We start from the raw sequence: 21,389 nt of genomic DNA, 5'->3' as shown, positions 1-21,389 counted from the left end.
AATAAAACAAATAAGACTTTCTCCAGAAAAAAATATTATCAGACATACTGTTTAAATGTCCTTGCTCTGTTAAACTGTGTAATATATATATATATATATATATATATATATATATATATATATATATATATATATATATATATATATATATATATATATATATATATATATATATATATATATATATATATATATATATATATACAGGAGCGGACTGGCCATGATAGCACCCGGACATTTCCCGGTGGCCTGACGGTCAATCTGGCCTGCAATCGTGACTCTGGCCGGCCGCCTCCCACCACCAACACAATTTCTAAAATAGAGGAGCTCTTAAATAACCAAAACACACTGCATAACCTTCATTTACCTTTAAAAAAACATTATAAAATAATGTAGGATAATGTTATCTTCAGAGAACTTCCTGACCATAGAGCAATACATGCCACTTTTACAAATTATTGAAAGTTTAAAGCAATGCGTTAGCTACTTTTTGACTTTTTAAAAAGTAAAATGACTATCCATTCAGATTATCCTCTTTTTTTTTTGATTCCATGTGTTCAAAAAATTTGAATATTTCTGTTGCAGAAATGTAAGGCTCTACCGTCTTTATTTCTGCCTGTTGCTGCATTAGCATGTGTGATTTAACTTGACTACGATCATTTTAATTCAATTGAAATGAATTGAATTCATCTTTATTATTATAGCACTTTCACAATGTACAGTAGATCGTGTCAAAGTAGCTTAACATAGAAGCTCTAGTAAATGGAATGTGTGTGAGTCCAGTTTTCAGAGTTAATGTTCTGTTCAGTTCAGTGTAGTTTAATTTTCACTGCTGAAAGTCCAAAAACACTGAAGAGCCAGCCTGATCTCACGAGAAAACGTAAGTATTTTATGTTTTGCCAGTTTAGTGGCTAATTCGTACGAATTCGTAAAGTCGTAAAAAATTGTACGATTTTAAAAAGGAGGTGTGGCACCTAACCCCACCCCTAAACCCAACCGTCATTGGGGGATGAGCAAATCGTACTAAAATGTACGAATTAGATCATACGAATTCGTACGAATTAGCCACTAAATGAAAAAGTTACGAATAGCAGTGAGATAGAGCAAATCCATCGATGTGCATCTCCACAAATCCTAACCAAGCAAGCCAGTAGTGACAGTGGCGAGAAACAAAATTCAGCATATTATTTTTTAAAAGCTAATTAATTAATCTAAAATGCAACTCGCATTACATTTTTCAAAGTAACTCAAATATTATTACTTAATCGTTTTTAATAAATAAGTTACGCCACTCATTACTTGGAAAAGTAACATTATGTAACTTGCGCTACTTGTACTTGTTACCCCCAACATTCTATCAGGTAAATGTATAAACAATACTGCATAAAGCTAAATCTGTTAAAAAAAAATTACAATGAACACACACATATATATATTTCATTGTATATCCTAGATAAATAAATAGATTTATTTATTCATTCATTATTATTTTTTTTTTTTTACAATTTACATTGATATCAAAGTGGTGATTTTAATGGCACGGGCTGCACTCAGAAACAGGACAGACATTCATATTCGCTCTGAGCTCTCAGGCCAGATCCTCACAGCTGTCAACACACCTGTACGTCTGTAAATAATGGCTTTGAGTCAAGGGTTAATGACAGATCACAGGAGTGTCAGTGAGCTTTACTGCACAAAGGACACTCATCTTTAATGACTGAGACCTAATTGCTTGTTGACAAGTGGTTTGTTGATATGTGGGAGAGAGCAGATAGCTGCAGTTGCTGGTGCTGGTGTGAAGGAAAGCTTTGAAGGCTAAAAGTGGCTTGTTTAATGTCAAATTGTAGTTGTTTTTCTTTCTTTTTTCTTAGTATTTTGTAAAAAAAAAAAAAAAAACATACAAAATACGAAGCGTTTATAGAGTTTTATTTGTTATCAAGTTTTTAAAGGCCGTTTTCTCAAGATGTGTTTATACTCCTACATTGAGCTATAAATCTTCACTTAACTTCACAGATGTGCTTACAAAAACCAAGTTTTACATTTTTATTTGTGTCTAATTTTATTTCTTACTTTTTTTGTCATGTCTGTTTTCTGAAGGTTTTTACTTATGAATATACTTATACAAACTTTCCCCGATTATATCTTTTATTTGACATGATGTTTATATATATATCATCTGTTTCTATTCTGAAGTGAGAAATTTGCAAAGTCCCTACTGTGAAAGCTTTTGACTAGAATATGTGAAGAAAGGGGGGAGTTGGAGAGAGAAAGAAAGTAAGAAAGAAAGAAAGAAAGAAATAGGGAGGGAGGAATGGATGAAAGGAAAGAAAGAAGAGAGGGATGGATGGATGGACGGATGGATGGACGGATTAAAGGAAAGAAAGATGAGAGGGATAAATAGATGAATGGATGGATAAAAAGAAGGAGGGAAGGATGGTTGGTTGTAAGGAAGGTAAGATGAAGGGATTGATGACAGAAAAGAAAGAGAGATGGATGGATGGATGGATGGATGGATAAATGGATGAATGGAAGAAAAGAAAGAGGGAGGGATGGATGGAAAGAAATAAAGAGGGATGGATGGATGGCAGAAAAGAAGGAGGAAGGAGAGAGGGATGGATGGGTGGATGGATGGATAGAATGAAAGAGGAAGGGAGGGAAAAGAAAGAGAAAGAAAGAAAGAAAGAAAGAAAGAAAGAAAGAAAGAAAGAAAGAAAGAAAGAAAGAAAGAAGAAAGAGTGAGTGAGTAAGGGATGGATGACAGGAAAGAAAGAAGAGAGGGATGGATGGATGGTTGATGGATGGATGGATTGAAGGAAAGAAAGAGAAGAGGGATGGAAAGATAAAAAGAAAGAGGGAGGGATGTTTGGAAGGAAAGTAAGAGGGAGGGATTGATTACAAAAAAAGAAAGCGGGATGGATGGATGGATGGATGGATGGAAGAAAAGAAAGAGGGAGGGATGGATGGAAGGAAATAAAGAGGAAGTAGGGAGGGAAAAGAAAGAAAGAAAGAAAGAAAGAAAGAAATGAAGGGGGAAAGAAAGAGAAAAAGTTTTAACTTGACTTTATCGAATGTTCAGATTATTGTATGCAAATAATGAAATAATGCCTGATATGCACATTTAAGCTAATGTAAAATAATTTTTAATACCAAACACACTTGCAGTTCCTAATGTAATAGATCAGCTGCGGAGGTGTGAGGATAATTAGTTTTTATAGATAATTGGTTTTTGATTAGTTTTTTTTTTTACCCTAGATGTATATATTGACCACCTTATTTCAATCTTCTCTCCATAGGGGGCGACAGGGAGCGAATGACATCCAATCATGAGACATATCTGCTTATGGCCAGCACACAGAATGACATGGAGGATTGGGTGAAGAGCATCCGCAGGGTGATATGGGCTCCGTTTGGAGGAGGTGAGCTGCTGCAACCAGTCTGTCAGAATATTTCAGCTTTGGTTAATGGATATAAGTTTTAAAACTGTACTTCTGCTAACAAACCTTGCATGAGTACTCATCGCTGCATGAGAACTCATCGCTGTAAAGTTTCCATTACAAAGTGTCAAGTATATCATGTGAAAAACAGCAGCCCCAGTAATTTAACCATATTTATTTGTTTTCCCCTTTTCTGCAAATATTTACAAAAATATTGAAATACTGAAATATTCATATCCTAATTATATCGTTTATTTTCTGATATTCAGATTGATATGTATCTGCAACAACTTGTATTTCATCATTTAAACAGCTTAAAAATGATGATAATATCTATGATAATATGATACGATATAGGATATCAAATATGATGGGTGCTGCCGTGTTAGTCTGCACTGCGGGGGAGAGATTAGAGCTGCTGGATGTACAACATTTCAATTCATCAACCTCTCCAAATGTAGATGAAAGTAAGTGGGAGAAGAATAAAGAAATTGTTCTAGTAACCTAAACAGTGTGTATATATTGTGAATAAAGCACTTAATCCGATTATATCTAAAAATGACATATTATTGCCGTCTCTATAGATCATCAGCCATAAAGTTATGTTTAACTAAAACTTATGTGGGTCTAAGTGTATGATAGCCAAATAATTTGCTATTTCAAACTCCAGAGGCAAGCCAAGACTGATCACACCAGTGTGATCATTAATTACAAAGGGTTAATGAAAAACTGTTGTGAATTAATCTGTCGTAAATGATTCAGTTACTCAAAGACAATAACGGCAAATAGTCTAACAAGTTTTTGTATTGTTGTTATTATGAACTATATCTAAAACACTGTTGGACTGAAGTTTGCTTAAATAAAATGATCACTTTTTAATTTGGAAATGGACAATTATGCTTCTAAAATGAATTTATCTTGATTGAAAACTTTTCAATATTTATGTTGTTTAAAAAAATAAATAAAACTGGTATAAAATTTGCATACCGGTTTTAAGTACATTTTAAGAGGTTAATAATAAAGAGAATTGACAGCCAAAGATTAAATAAATGTTTTAATTTGAATAATTTGCTCTGGGTTTTGAGGACACGTGATATATCGGTGAAATATCGGCCAATAAATGCTATTTTTAATGTTATTATTATCACTCTGATACCAAAATTATTCTATTATCTTTAAGCTGATCATTTTTATTGATAAATTATATGATAATTTTGATTTTGGTTAATTTTTCAGTGACTTGGTTGCTTTGTTTATGCATTTATTTTTGCCAGGCAGTAGATTTTTTGAAGTTTATTTATAAACTAATTTCGATAGAATCATGTGCTTATGATTGTTCACGGCTGGTCCCTCATTATAGAGGTCTGCATTCCCGCGGCTGTGCTTGGTGCTTATGTGTGTGTGTGTGTGTGTGTAAATGAGAGAGCGAGAGCTTTGCCTGTGTGTGTGCTTGGTGCTTATGTGTGTGTCTGTGTTTGTGTGTGTGTTACTGTTTTTACAGACAGCTTGTTATAGGCTGTCTGGACTCTGTACTCTGGGTAGTTTTTGGTTTTGTTCTCCCCCCCCCCCCCGCTTTTTCCAGCGGGATCGGGCGCGGCGGGTAGAAAACGGGGTGGGTCGGGCAGCGGGACAACAAATGCTTAATATAAGCGGGAGCGGTCGGATTCGAGCTAAAACCTGGCGGGTGCGGGCGGGAGCGGGATTCAAAATTTAGTCCCGCGTAGATCTCTACCTCATTAGCCACACTGATTCACCAATCAGAAAAATTGCTAACTCTCTATAAATAATCAGAGTTTCTTATCTCAGTATCTTCGTCTTGAAGAATCCACCCCTCACCCAGCCCTACTCCCCCTCTTTTCTAGATGGGCGACACAGTAACCCAGTGATTAGCACTGTTGCCTCACAGCAAGAATGTCTCTGGTTAAAGTCCTTACTAAACAAGTTGACAATTCTGTGCGGAGCTTGCTCATTTTCCCCAGGTTCTCCAATTTCCTTCCATGGTCCAAAAACACGCAACCTAAGTAAATTGAACATACCAAATTGGCATCAAAGTCAAGCTCTTAGCAAGCCTTATATATCCTTCGCCATATTATTTCTTCCAATAGCCATGAATAGGTTGGGGGACTTCTCGAAATCTACCTGAGCTCAAACTCCCATCTCGGCCTTCTAATGGAGGGAGTCCCAAGCTCGAGGATCTTATAAGCTCAGGGCTCTCTCCCAGGACAGCATGCCAAACAAGTTTATTACCAATCATCAGCTAAGTGTGAACTCTTGAAATTTATATTAAAGTAAGTTGCCTACAGAAAAGTATAATTAAATAAAAAAGTAAGATAAAATCAGTGGTTTAATTTATGTGTTTGCGTTTTGTTTTTGCAAGCATGCACTAATTGTTGAAAAATGTATATTTCTAATTATTGGTCAATATATCGGATATTGAGATCTCCAAGAGTTATTGGCATCGGTGAAAAATTCCATATTGGTGAATCACTAGTAGTTTTAACTCAGATTGTGTGTCTGGATCACAGTGCATCGAAAAATAGAACAGAATGCATATTCACATATTGAAAGATTTCATTTTACACAAAAATAGAGCCCATTAGGTCAGTTTAATTGACTCTCGGTGTAAGTGGTTTAATTACTGCTGGTCATCGACGTCTCTCTATGAGCATGTAAATGAGTGATTTTGTTCAATGCTGTGCGGGTATGTTTGGAGGTGCTCTTATTTTTTCAGGCAGAAACCTCATTAGACTGCCCATTATCTAGTGTGAGTTTAAAGCTGAGCTCAAGACTGGCTCATGCTTTCATGTCTGTCTGAATGATCACACTGCTGTACGTGTGGGCAGAATTCAACTGTTCGCACTAATCACCACATGTAACTCGGCCTGAAGCCAAGTGACACAGACTGACAGTATAAAACCTGGAGAGACATGTTGTGGATTTTACAGCTTGTGCTACATGATGTTGCATCAACTTTTCCCCCGCAGGGTTTGGCTTTTTTTGGAAATACAATATAAATACACTGAGGCACACTGTGTTTTCACCCTCCAAAAAATCAACCATTGTTTACTCACCCTCCTCTTCTTCCGAACCTGTTTGAGTTTATTTTATGTGATATATATTATCTGATATTTTCAGGGTCAGTTCAAGTCTACCTCAAAATTTTTTTTTAAAAATATACATGATGAGTGTAGAGCTCTGTGAGCAGAGGATGGAGTAGGCGAGGCAGGCAGAGCAGGGGAAAAAGAGGGGAGCAAACAACTGTCAGTTGGCTGAAAAAAAATACTAAATAAAATCAGACACTAAATTTGAAACCCATCCATGATTTTATAGTTTACAATGTTAAAATGCAAAAAAAAAAAAAAAAAAACTGTAAGTAATTTAATGCCCTGCTACATGTACAATAGGTTATTCATAATTTCATATAATATATACACATAAGTGGTGACCTATGAAATAGAGACTAAGCCAAAGGAAAATTAATGAATGGATGTATACAGAAAGACAATCACGTTAATATAAACTTTCTAAACGAGGAGGACTTACAACAGGTCTCTCGCCCTATCTATTTCAACCATTAGCCCTGCCGGTAATCTGTATGATTTTAAGCACACAGTATGTGAATACAGCAGCACAGATACAGACGATGTGTCTGAATAGTAATAAACTCAACTAATAAAAGACAAAGTCCGCCATTCTTGAATTCTCATACAGCTCTCCCGACAAAAATGCTTGCTGGACACAAACAGCTTGGCTGTATCGACCCTGACAGCATTGTGGGGAAAACCATGCAACAAACTCCTTGGATCATGGAAACAAACACATACGACCCTTCATAAACAGCTATATACTGCGTGCCGTGCCAGGTCTCGGTCTCTCAGCTTGGCAGGTCTGTCCTTGAAAAGCATGAGCTTTCATGAATAATTAAAAAGCAGGCTCTTCTCATAGAATAAGAAAATTCAGTCCATGAATAATAACTAGAAACCGACGCGTCATCCCTGGACAGGCAGACGGAAACCTAGAAGATGAAATTAGCTGACAAAAGCTCAAAACTATCCAGTTCTCTCCACAATTAAAGCTAACGTGGGCTAACATTGTCTTAATTGATGCTCAGCCCACACAAATCTGGTAAAATCTCAAAAAAGTACTTGAGAGTTTCTTGAACCTTTAGGGATTTTGAAAAAAAGAAAGCCATTATCTTATGTAGTGTTTTTTTATTATTATTATGGATTTCAGTGACTAACAGTTTCCAACAAAATACCAGTTTTTCAAAAGATCTTTTTTGTGCATTCAACAGAAAAAAGAAACCCATATAGATATGAAACTACTTGAGTAAATGATATGTACATTTTAATTTCAAGGTACATTTAACATGTTGGCGACGCAGTGGCGCAGTAGGTAGTGCTGTCGCCTCACAGCAAGAGGGTCGCTGATTCGATCCTCGGCTCAGTTGGTGTTTCTGTGTGGAGTTTGCATGTTCTCCTTGCGTTTGTGTGGGTTTCCTCCGGGTGCTCCGGTTTCCACCACAGTCTAAAGACATGCGGTACAGGTGAATTGGGTAAGCTAAATTGTCTGTAGTGCATGAGTGTGTGTGTAAATGTGTGTGTGGATTTTTCCCAGAGTTGGGTTGTGGCTGGAAGGGCATCCGCTGCGTAAAAATGTGCTGGACAAGTTGGTGGTCCATTTCCCTGTGGCGACCCCAGATTAATAAAGGGACTAAGCCGACAAGAAAATGAATTAATTTAACATGTTCAGATGTGCATCTTCAAATTCTTGTGTTCAAATTTTGTTAGAATTTTCCCTCAAAACGACATCAAAAAATGGCAAAAATGCAAATCAATATGATGTCTACATTAATGTCAAAACAACATGAAATTGACATTTAACCATCATGAGAAAAACTATTGATTTTTGAGGTGTTTTTTATGCCAATGTTAGATGTCAATCTGATGTCATTTTGACATCAGAGCAGTTTACATGCATTTCCAGCACGTCAGCAAATTGACGTTGTACCCATTGAAATGAAAATTGAAAGTTGACATCAGAACCCAACGTCAGGTCGACATCAATGTCCAACGTCGGACAGACGTTGCATTTTGGTTACTTTTTAACGCAACCTAAAAACAACAAAATATCAACATCTAATGATGCTACAACTTGATGTTGTGTGTACGTTATCAATATGATATCTACCAGACAATGAATTTTTGTTGCCATACCTGACAAATAATTGTCAGGTTTAGTTTTTTTGGGATTTTGGTCACTTTTTAACAGAACCTAAAATCAACAAAATATCAACATCATTTCACATCATTATTGGACGTCAAATAAACATTGTCCTTAGATGCTGGCGACCTAAATCTAAAAAATCTACTGGGTTGTAACTGCCATTTTTCTTCTGTCTTTCAACTAACAGCTCTTAAATCAGTTGTTTAATAATTACTCAAGAGTTTTTTATATTGAAGTCAGTTTTTATATTGTGCATAGGGCTAGAATACACTTTAAAATATGCTGGGTTGTCAAATCCCAACATTGTGTAAAATATGTACAAACCCAACAATATTTGACCAAATGTGAGTGTAGCTTTTTTGGTTTATAATCTCACTCTCACAATGCCTTAAACCTTTAAATGTGTTTAAGTGAACTCTATTCTTTGCATTTTAACAAATGGACTCTTTATTAAGATCTTATCGGACAATTCTGTGCGCAAAACCAATATCAATAATATAGTGTGTCCATACATTAAGTGTTTCACCAAATGAATTACGATTCCAGTGTCGTGTTCACATTTGTACTCGTGAAAGTGACATTACCACCCACAGTCAGCTGATTTACCCCTCAGGTCAAAGGTCATCGAGACAAGCAGTGTACAATATCACACTGTAGGAGTTCACGACCACCCAGTCGTCTGCATGTGTGTTTTAGTCTCGTCTCCTTGACCTCTCACGGCTCCGTCTTCTGTTTGATTTGAGCTTGTGTGTGCAGCTGCATTATCTACGCAACTCGTGACATCACAGATGTTGTTGATTATCAGTATCAGATGTATTCCGATTTGGCTTTTGCAGTGTGATCACACTTTTTCAGTGATATTTAAGTGACTTCTTTGGAGTTAATAGAGTATTGAGCGACTGAAAGTTCAGTCCTGCTACATGAGAAACTCAATTAACTTAGCTGTGAACTGTGTGGGACTATAGGGATGTGCAATAATTATGGTCTGAGATTAAATTGTAATTGTTGTAACAGTTATTGTGGTGTAAAAATAAACACAAAAAATGATCCTCAAGAGTCCAAAGTATTCACTGTGGGTTTCAAAGTGACTAAAACGAAATATTCTACCATAATTTAATCACATTTTACGTTTTCCATATTTGTTTCAGTTGTTTTAATTTTTTTGTCAGTTGAACATGATGTAGCCATTAGCCCCTTTCACACAGTGAGACCGGTAAATATCTGGAAAATTTCCGGAACGACTTTACCGGTAAATTCAAAAAAGCGCTGTTCACACAGGCGAGGACCTAACGGAATTTTTTCAAAAAAGACCGTTCACACATCCAATCCAAAATACCGGTAAATTCTGACATCATTAGCCAGATATGAGCTCTAAACGGCTGGGCTTGTATTTGTAAACATTTGACTAGATTGCAAACTCTGTGGTTGGATCAGTATTGTGAACAACTCCGATAAAACCATATAGAGAAACACTTTTGCATATCGAGATGATATGTGTGTGTGCTGGCGCTAACAGGCTGTTTCACGGGCACACGCAAAGCTTGAAGGTAAACAAACAACGGCTTATCATAAGCATCTTATTGTCAATATGTCAAATTGTCTTATCTTAATTATTTACACTTTTGGCATTAAGATGAACACATAAACGTTATCTGACTAACTTCTAGCTCAGGTGTGGGCAAACTTGATCCAGGAGGGCCAGTGTCCTGCATAGTTTAGCTCCAACCCTATTTAAACAGACCTCCCTATAGAGTTCAAGTAATCTTGAAGACACTGATTAGTTTGTTCAGGTGTGTTTGACTAGTGTTGGAACAAAACACTGCAGGGACACTGGCCCTCGAGGATCAAGTTTGCCCATCCCTGTTCTACCTGCTAAATGTGTCTGGGAAAATATTAAAAGAATTTTATTCTCATAAACCACACGGACGTGAATGCGTCTGACTGTTCTGATTGGTTAAAGCAGACGTGTCACGTCAGCACGTTCTAGACTTGCACACACTCTTTTCGGCAATCTTCCTTCTGCTTTCACACAGAACGGCATTTCGGCAAATTAACGGTAATGTTACAACTTCTCTTTCCGGTAAATAGCCAGAACGAATATACCGGTATTTTCAAAATGGGCCTGTTCACACCTACAGACCTTTCCGGAAAATTGCTGGTAATTTTCTGGAAAGGTCTGTATGTGTGATAGACGCTATTTACTTAACTTACAGTATATTAGTTTTTCCTACTATAGAGAGTAAATGGTCACAGGTTTCTAGCATATAATGTAGCTTCTTTTTTGCTCAACAAAACAATATGACCTACCAGTCTGATCTCACGAGGAAACGTAAGTATATTCGTACGTGTTCAGTTGTACAAAAATGTACGATTTTAAAAAGGAGGTGTGGCACCTAACCCCACCCCTAACCCCAGCCGTTATTGGGTGATGAGCAAATCGTACTAAATTGTATGAATTAGATCATATGAATTCATCCGAATAAGCCACTAAATCAAAAAGTTACGAATTGCTGTGAAATTGCGTCGGACATACTGACATATGACATAATATTCCTTTGTGAGTGAACTATCCCTATAAGCCTATTAGAAGACCTAAAGATTCTAGAAGAATATATATTTGAATTGCATCTCTTTGATGAATTCATTTGATTTGAAGCTCTTTTGATTTGAAGGCTGATAGCTAAAATGTAAGCTAATACACTCGCCTGCCACTTTAATAGGAAAATGTTACTAGTACCGGGTTGGACTCGCTTTTAGAACTGCCTTAATCCTCGTAGATTCAACATAGTACTGGAAATATTCCTTAGAGATTTTAGTCCATATTGACATGATAGCATCACGCATTTGCTGTAGACTTGGCTGCACATCCATGATGCAAATCTACCATTCCACCTCATCCCAAAGGTGCTCTATTGGGTTGATCTGGTAACTATGGAGGCCATTTGAGTACAGTGAACTCATTGTCATGTTTAAGAAACCTGTCTGAGATTATATGTGCTTTATGACATGGCGCGTTATCCTGCTGGAGGTAGCTATCCGAAAATGGGTTCTCTGTGGTCAGAAAGGGATGGACATGGTCAGCAACAATACTCAGGTAGGCTGTGGCGTTGACATGATGCTCAGTTGGTGCTAATGGGAACAAAGTGTGCCTAAAAAATATCCCCTACACCATTACACCCCCACCAGCCTGAACCATTGATTTAAGGCAGGATGGATCCATGCTTTCATGTTGTTGATGCCAAATTCTAACCCTACCATCAGAAAGGTGCAGCAGAAATCGAGACTCATATCAGACCAGGCAACGTTTTTCCGATGTTCTATTATCCAATTTTGGTGAGCCTATGCAAATTGTAGCCTCAGTTTCCTGTTCTTAGCTGACAGGAGTGGCACCCGGTGTGGTCTTCTGCTGCTGTAGCCCATCTGCCTCAAGGTTGGATGTGTTGTGCGTTCAGAGATGCTCTTCTGAATACCTTGGTTGTAATGAGTAAGTTTTTAAGTTACTGTTACCTTTCTATCAACTCGAACCAGTCAATTAAATCACCTTTCTTCCCCATTCTAATGCTCGGTTTGAACTGCAGCAGATTTCTTGACCATGTCTACATGCCTAAGTGCATTGAGTTGCTGCCATATTATTAGCTGATTAGAAATTTGCATTAATGAGCAGTTGGACAGGTGTTCCTAATAATGTGTACGGTGAGTGTATAGAATTTTGACATTTTCAGCTTGATTGTAAAATTAAATGGCAAACACATACAGTGAACAACTGATGTTATTTTAAATCCTAGAACGTTATAAAACTAGAAAAGCAACAAAGTTACTTAACACTGACAAAGACTTAATACCTGTAATCATAATAGCTGTAAAATAATTTTTAAAAAGGTGGCGGGCAGCAAGGATGGAAATGGTTTAACAAACAAAAATATGACATAATTTTTGGCTTAAAGACATCACGATTAAAAATATAACTTATCGGTCGATAACAATACGGCCACTACTGTATATATCATGCATCCTTAATTGTAATGTAAAGTTGCAAAAAAAAAGAAACCACTGGGGTAAAGAAGGGTTGGTTTTAGTTAAGCAATAGAGCCTAGATTTTGTAATATGGGTTATCATTCCTCTCAAATATAAACAAAGCGTACAAAGTATTGTGGAAAGTGAGTGTCATTTTGGCACGCTACATACAGTCCCCATAAGGCTCCTGTATATGAGACGTGAACACGGGACCTTTATTAAAGTCATAATTTGCTGCTGTTGACAGGTCTAATCTTCCCATGTGGCTTTTTTCTCTACGTACAGTAGATTTGCTAAATCAAACAAAACTAGAGCTCATTATTTTTATACTTGTTTCATAGGTTACTAACCCTAAGCTAAGTTTAATTGTTTCCACTAATCAGCTGGAAGGACTAAATAACTTCTTTCAGTCAGGCTTGTTTTTCTTTTAAAGCAGTGAAATTTGATACCACAATCTGTTAGAGAATGTGTATCTTCTAAGTCATTTAAGTATCATTTTAAGAAATGGCTTCCTAATAATTCACATTGTATACACTACCTAGCACACACACAACATCATAAGACGTTAATATTAGGTTAGATTTAGGTTGTGACGTCATGTGACCAAAATTCAATGTCTAGTCTGCATCTAAGGGCAACGTCATTTTGACGTCCAATTATGACATCAGATTACGTTGATATTTGGTTGATTTTAGGTTTGGGTGTTGAAAAGCGACAAAAATCCAGCATCTGATAGATGTCATAGTGGTAATAACCACACAACGTCAAGGTGTAACATGATTAGACGTTAATATTTGGTTGATTTTAGATTGGAAATTGGATATAGACGTCGACCTGACGTTGGGTTCTGACATCAACCCGATTTGTATTTCTAAACAAAACTCAACATCCGCATGACAATGGGGTACATTAGGGTACAACGTCAATATGATGTCATGTTGACGTCCTGTGCCTGAAGGGTAGGCTTTTGAATATTGTTGTTGTGGTTGTTGTTTTATTTGTCATTCATTTGAGTATTATTTTTTAGTTTGAATTTGTATTTTTATTGGTATGGCCCTGGTAACATCTCAGTGCTTCCCACACATAAGCTTTACTTCGGCAGGCCGCACAAGTATATTTAGTGATATATTTTTTGCTATTAATGTCATTCTTTTACACTTTTTTGTATCCACCCAATTTAAACAAACATCCGCGAACGATTAAGAAGTAGAAAATCTTCTCTCCTTTACCCGTGTCATACTGCTCACCCCACATGCTTTTTGCATCTGGTCGGCGTTTCTAAATCTACTAAAATGCCCAGGCTTTGGTTTTGCTTTTGTTTTATAAGCTATTGTTAATTTTATGCGCACAACCATGAGAGCGACAGAGACAATAAATTCTCAATTCTTTAATCTAAACGACTAAGAAGACCTTTACTAAATGCTCGGAGAAGACAAAGTTACATCTAAATTGGCTGCAGAATATTTGGACACCATTAGAAACAAGCAATCAACTCATTTGTCTTTTCAAAATAATCTACACCTTTTATTCTTGTAATTGTTATAATTTTTTTAAGATATTGCCTTTTTTATTCCTTTTTCTGTCATTTATTTCTCATTTGCTGTATATTTTATTAATTTGATGATGTTAATATATTACATATTTCATACATCTAAAATGCTTTGGCAATACTGTACAAAATGTCATGCCAAAAAAGCAACCTGAACTTGAATGAGAGACAGAGAGAAGCAGATTTACAAGTTGAGTGGATGCACATGCCTTCTGAATAGCATAAAAGAGAGACAAGTGGATTTCTTTTAAATTTGTTTCAACATTTTTTTTAACTTTAACCCATTGAAAAGAAGATGTTCTTGATGATGATAATCAAAAATCGTGTTAAAAATCTAAATATGTTTTGTTTGTCGCATATAGTTAACTATTTGTGTTATAGGTAAAATGTGGTTCAATCCAGCTTCTACCGTAAGTATATTTCAAACTTGTGGGAAGCACTGCATCTGGCTAGTGGACCACCAATGAAAACTAGTCTTTGGGCTAATTTGGGTACATTTACAGACATGGGGATCATTGGTTAAAGTACATCCCTTGTTGTGAAATGAATTAAATAAACATAAACACTTCTGGGATGAAAGTTATTCACTCTCATCTATTTTTAAACACTGTTCACAAAAACACGGCAGTGTGAACAGCAGGAATGAGAGCAGAAGGCTCAAAGCAGCCACAACAAGCGATTACACAGCTCAGAGCTTAGCAGGTTTTTAACAATAACTTTAGGGGATGGAGTGAAAGGAGGAGGGGGGGGGGCTTTTTTGGCCCTGTTGTACTCTCTCCAGTACAGGTCAGGATGGATGGAGTGGTTCGTCTCCTCCCATTTTGAATCCAGACTTCCTTAAAAAAGGAAAAAGACTCAGATAAGGACTAGCAGAGGATGGCGAATGTATGAGGAACGGCTTTAGTGTGTAGTGTGATGACTCTGAGGACTAAAAACAGACTTTGGGGATCGGTGAAAGCGCAAGAGAAGATCTCAAAGGGTGCAAATTGTAACCAGGATTTAAAGGAGACAAGAAAAGACCATACAACAAAGATACAACCTCAGAGGTATGCGATGAGATGATATAATGAGAGCAGAGAACAGTATGGAGATAGATCCAATCTGTCAGATGAAGATATTTGATTTTCAGTTGGTTAAAATTTGTGTGGCTACACAAAGAACAGTTGCTAAATGAGGTTGCAGGAAAAACCCAGGATACATTGAAGATGGATAAAGTGAAGTTAAGCGTGTGCGTTTGTCTATCGGTGTTATTTGTCTGGCATTGAACGGAAAGACAAGTCAAATTCAAAAGGAAGATTTAATGCAACTGGAGATCCAGGCGAGAGAAACTAAGAAGAACTCACCGAAAGCAGAGGAAATCCATCAGGATTTTGTACTTGGATAGAAGCGAATTCTTTTTCGTGGGAAACTTACTCTTCTGCGTAAATCATTAGGAGTGGAAGCCAAGGGAATGTCTACATTCAGTTTATTTACTTTTGTTCCTGTGCTCTAGCCAGATCATCATCATCTCACACCTGCAGGGTCAACAGACATCGCTTGTGCAGAGCTGCACCATTGGAGATTTGGGTTTTGGTTCATTCAGAAAGGGATGTTCTGCATATGGGTTAAAGATGAGATGTCAAATCAGATTGAATTAACATGTGATTTTAGATTTGTCGTAGGAATATTTTAAATGTGTTTACCTTTGTAACATATTTTAACTTATTAGTGTTTTTAGTGTCATAACTTTTTTTAACATATTAGTATTTCTAACATGTTTTATCAAAATAAAATTGAAAGTAAAAACAGATTAACAGAAATATTTAAGTAGAAAATACATTAATTCATATAACCTACTTATTTTGAGCTCATCTTATTGAAATATATAAAAGAATGAAGCGATGGTACAAAAATGTTCATGAATTTAATGTATTAAAAACTTCTTGCTGAAAAAAAATTGGTAATACAAAGTAGTTAAAAGTATAATTATTATATATAAAGTTTTAAAAAGACAAATTATTGTTTTAAATCACCACTCTGATCCTTAAATAGTCTTTAAAAATTCAAATGACTCTTATTCTGCATGGAAATATTTTTTGGGGGTATATAAATAATAATGGAATGACAATTTAGTTTAGTCTTCTTTGTATAAAGGTAAAGGAGATAAATGCCATGTATTCGTCATTATTTTTAAATCTGAAAAAATTAAACAGGACATAAAAAAAAACAGGGGAACAATTACTCTTTTGTTGTTATTTATTTATTGTTATTGACCTGTCATCTTTGATCCATATAGAATAGTTTTTTACAGAAATCATTTTCATTTTTGACGTTTTGCAAGCAATCCAAGTTCTAGGATCTTCTCAAAAGTTGCATTATCTCCTGAAAGCTTCTTTTTTTAAAGACTTTTGGTTGGAGGAAACATTAAAATGACCAGCTGATGACATTTTGGATCTCATGTTTAAGTTCAGCTGAAATCGGATCCCACATTGGACTCATTGTTGAAGATGCTTGGAGGCCGACAGATCGGATGCACCTTTTTGCATCCCTTATTTTACTACAGTTTCATGCACAGAAGTGTCTTCCGCAAAATTAGAACTTGCATCAGCTTCAAACATGGTGAGTTAAACATCAATTTAGAGTGAGAAATCAAAGAACTAAGGCAAGAAAGTCCAGTAAAACCATTCCTGTCTTGTAGGCTTAGTTGAATTTGTACCATCTTGTACCGCATGTCTGTGTCGGGAGACCCGGAAAAACCCCACCGATCCAAAGCTTCCAGGAAGTCTGCCCTAATCCCCGCTCATATGCATGCCACATGTGAATCACGCTTGTTTTGAGCTTGACTAATGCTGACAAAAGAACAGGCCAGGAGAGGAAGTGTGCCATTTTCTTCTCAGTGAGCGTGACGTAAAAGAATAGCTTAAATCAGGCTTCTTTAGCTGCTCTCGCCTCACTTCGATGGGGCGTTTCTGTCTCCAGTACAGAAGCAGAGCTTTGAACTTATGTCTGAGGCTCTAAAAGATCTTAAGATGGCTGTTATTCCATTACAATTTAGCACACTAACTGGAAATATTCATATTTAGGCCTGTCAGTCAATAAATGTGACCCTGGCTGGAACGCGAACCCAGTCTGACAGCTAAATAGAATAGCTAAAAATACAATGTATGGGTCAAAATGATAGACATGTCTGTGATGCCAAAATGATATTCGGTTACACTTTATTTTGATGGTCCATTTGAGTATTAGGGTGCTTTGCCTCTAGCACTTTTTGTCCGCACCCGGGTTCGTTTTACGTCATAGTACGGTACGTTTAGCTAGTGTGAACGTGTCTTCTAAACTCGGGCACGCACCGTACATGCGAACTCTGGTACAATTCACTACCGCCAACTGTACAACAAACTATCCTTTTCATAACGTTCGTTCGTGTGTGTTTGTGTGTATGTGTATGTGTGTGTCACATTTCTTACCTTGGTGACACGCACGGGACTGAGCCAGGGCAAACAATGATACACAGTGATATCTGCTTGTCTCCTCCAAACACAGCTTCTGCAGACACTATGTGATGTTCTGAATGTTTCTAATATTTTTGCGGCAGATGGACGCGAGTCGCTTTCTGTATGTCCAAAACCAAAAGTTTCAGTTAAAGCAGAATGACCAGGATGTGCGGAAATCTTTCCATTTCGGCACTTGCTTGCGTCACCTAGCAACGGCCATAAACAAAACAGCAGTGCGATGATGCAAGCGTACCGCGGTTCGTCAGGAAAAAATACAGTGTGAACACAAACCAACCGAGGAGGTGGCAAGGGGGGGACAATCAAACTTTGGTAAGGTCCAGGCAATTGAGCCAAGTGTGAAAGCACCTTTAGTAGACTGTCTGCTTAATATCTGTTGATATGCCCCATAAACAGACATTTAACTGACTATAAGAAACTTTGCAAGTACATGTCAACTTACACTAACCCTAACCCCAACCTAACAGTCTGCTAACAAACTAATGAAAATTAGTTGGCATATAGATGCAATGTAATTTAAATTCAACAAAGGGACCATCAAGTGTGGCCTTATAATCTTTAATAATTATTATAATATTAAATGAACATTGTGTTCTATGTAGATATTTAGTAAATTTACTAACATAAATGTATAAAAACTGAAATTGTGAGTGGTACTGTGTATTTCTGAGGACTTTAAACTTAATTTTCTCAATATTTAGATTTTTTAAGCTTTAATTTCAGATATTCAAATAACTGTATCTTGTCCAAATATTGTCCTATCCTGACAAAGTATGCACCAATGGAAAGCGTATTTATTCCAATTTCAGATAATCGATAAATCTCAATCCAGGGTCACAAATACGAATGATTTGGGACAAGTAAAAAGCAAAACCTTAAAAAGAAATATTAAAAAGAGAGAAACTGTGTTTTAAAAACTACTATTTGGGATCTGAACAATGACGTAAGATAAATAATGTCAAAGACTGACCAAATGACTGTCTTTAATCAACACAACCCAAGCAATTAAATCAGCGTTGGCAAACCCAACCTACCAAATGGCAAACTTTGACCAAATCCACCAAATTATTAGATTTATTCAACCTATTCAGCAACATGACTTTGACTAACCCAACCTAACCAAATAACTAACTTTGACCAACTCCATCACCAAACTGACTATTTAAATAAAATAAAATGAAATGAAATAAAATAAAAGCTGGATTGTTATAAACCAGTGTTGGTTAAAATATAGACAAACCCAACGTTGTTTTGTTTTGTTCAATAAGATTTAAATGATTTTAACACAATAGTTCACTTTGTCTGTATTTAACCCAGCAGGTGGATTCATTTGCCCCAGCATTTTTTAGAATGTAACTTTAAGCAACTCTATCCAACCAATCAAATGACTAAGTATAAATGTTGACTTGGGAATAGTTGATTATGATAAGATGCTAAGATAAACAAAATAACAAATACTCATGGATAGGCATATGCTGAATTTTCAATTATTCAATATATTGTGATTATGAACAAACAAAATATTGATATCATGGGCATTTCTAAATACTGTGAAAGATTAGTTATTTAAACTTTTATCTTGATTTTAAAGAGATTTAGTATTTTTATTTGCATTTTACATTTTCACAACTTAACTTAAATATTGACAAATAAGTAAGTGACTATTTACAAAGTTATTGTATGGTAATACTGTCCAATAAGGCTCCAACATTAAGGATACTTTCACACCTAGGTGTTTGTTTCAGAACCTGGTGATTATCCCCTGTTAGCGCGGTTCGTTTGGCATATATGAATCCAGCAATCACTGTCTGATCTACGACAGAACAATCGGTCTGAGATTGCCTGAATGAGGTGGTCTTGACTCGATTATAACAAACTCTGGAGCTGAGTGATTGTAGTGAGAAAGTGATATGATCCACATACTAACAAATCAGGCTATATCACAGTGTATTATGGATATGTATTAGCCATGTATATTGCTATATGAAGAGAGAATTATGAGTAGGATGTCATTACTACCCGTAAATGTGAGTTTCTTGTCAAATATGAAAGTGAAAGCATGCTGAAATATTAACGAAAGCTGTTTATCCGATTGACCGATATTACCATCTAATTTTTTTTCTCCATATTTTAGTCTTATCATATTTTGTATTAGGCTTTTTGTTTTGTTCACCTCAAAAGAAAGATTGATCTGCTTCATGATCTGGCTGCAGACTCAGTTCATCTGTTATTTCTCTCTATAATGTAAGCCTAAAATGCATAATTCTAGCCAATGTTTTTTTAAGCTCAAAATTAATAATAAAAACAAAGTTAATGAATGTTGTATTCTTGATTTAAAATAACTAATTCAATGTTACAAAAAATGACAGGAAATAGGTTGGCTAATTCAATAGATCGGTTTTTACAACCCTTGAAACATCTGAAATGAGGGTATGTATGAGAAGTTTTAACTATTTTGGTCCATTTAGAAACTTTCCTGATTGAAAGCAAACAGCACCAAGTACAAAAATAAACATTGTAACAAGTTTAATCCCTTCCAGAACAAAATTATTGATCTACAGGTTTGAAAGTAATCTAAATTCACCATTAAAACTACAAAAGCTTTTATTAAAGGTTCACGAAACCCTTGAGTACTTATTTTTTTGAGATTTTAACAGATTTGTGTGTGAAGCGCATCAGTTGTTAGCACCTGTTATCTTTAACTGTGGGATAAACTGGGTAATTTTGAGCTTTTGTCAGCTAATTTCAGTTTCCGGGTTAAAAATGATTTTTGGGGCGTGATCAAAATCGGCGACGTATCGCAAAACAGCAAGTGCAAAGATGACGTGTCGGTTTCTCATTATTATTTATAGCTGAGTTTTCTTATCCTATGAGAAAAGCCTGCTTCCTAATTATTCATGACTGCACGTGCTTTCCGAAGGCAAGGCAGACCTGCCAGTGCCAAGCAAGCTGTGAGACATGGACCCACGACACACAGTATTTAACTGTTTATGAAGGCTCGTATGTGTTTGATTCCATGATCCACGTGGTTTGTTGCATGTTTTTCCCTGCGATGCTGTCAGGGCTGACACAGCAAAGCTGTTTGTGTCCAGCAAGCATTTTTGTCGGGAGAGCAGTACGAGAATTGGAGAATGGCGGACGTTTATCAGGAGTTCGTTCACATTTAGATACATCACCATGCTGCTGTGTTTGCCTAAATCCTCTAGATTACCAGTAGGGCTAATGGTTGAAATAGGCTGGGCAGGAGACCTGCTGCACTGAGTCTGCATTCAGACCCGGGGATTTGAGGGAAAAGTCCTCATTTATAGTGTTTATCTGAACACGATTATCTTTATAATGATATAAGTTGTGGTTATCTTTGTATGAAATTACAAATAACAAATGTAGCTGGGCATTAAATCACTGTTTACTTCTTTGCATTTTAACTTTGTAAACTATAAAATCATGGGTCTCCTCACGATTTGTGTCACATTTTGTGAGCTAACTGACAACAACAGTTGTTCGCTCCCCTCCTTCTTCCCTGCTGGCCACGCCCACCCCCGCCCTTTGCTTGCGGAGCTCCACGCCCATTATGATGCATCTTTTGAAAAAATTCTGAGGTAGACCTGAACCGAAAATGGGGGGTGTCATGACCCTTTAATCTTAGATGATGTTCGTTTCTAAGTAATGCCTAAT

At 36.5% G+C, this 21,389-nt stretch overlaps 1 protein-coding gene across 3 annotated transcripts in view; it reads left to right on the top strand.

Moving 5' to 3' along the window:
• The window catches only part of arhgap24 (Rho GTPase activating protein 24), a 254,743-nt gene that overhangs the window by 206,383 nt on the left and 26,971 nt on the right, over window positions 1-21,389 (top strand). For all 3 annotated transcript variants that reach the window (XM_087300886.1, XM_087300887.1, XM_087300888.1), the window contains one exon: window positions 3,294-3,416. In XM_087300886.1, the coding sequence (XP_087157012.1) occupies window positions 3,294-3,416 (123 nt within the window). The remainder of the gene's footprint in view (window positions 1-3,293; window positions 3,417-21,389) is intronic.

Source organism: Danio rerio, chromosome 21 (genome assembly GCF_052040795.2).
Source record: "Danio rerio strain M-AB ecotype USA chromosome 21, GRCz13ab, whole genome shotgun sequence".
Lineage (NCBI taxonomy): Eukaryota > Metazoa > Chordata > Actinopteri > Cypriniformes > Danionidae > Danio > Danio rerio.
This window is presented reverse-complemented; position numbering and strand designations above follow the sequence as displayed.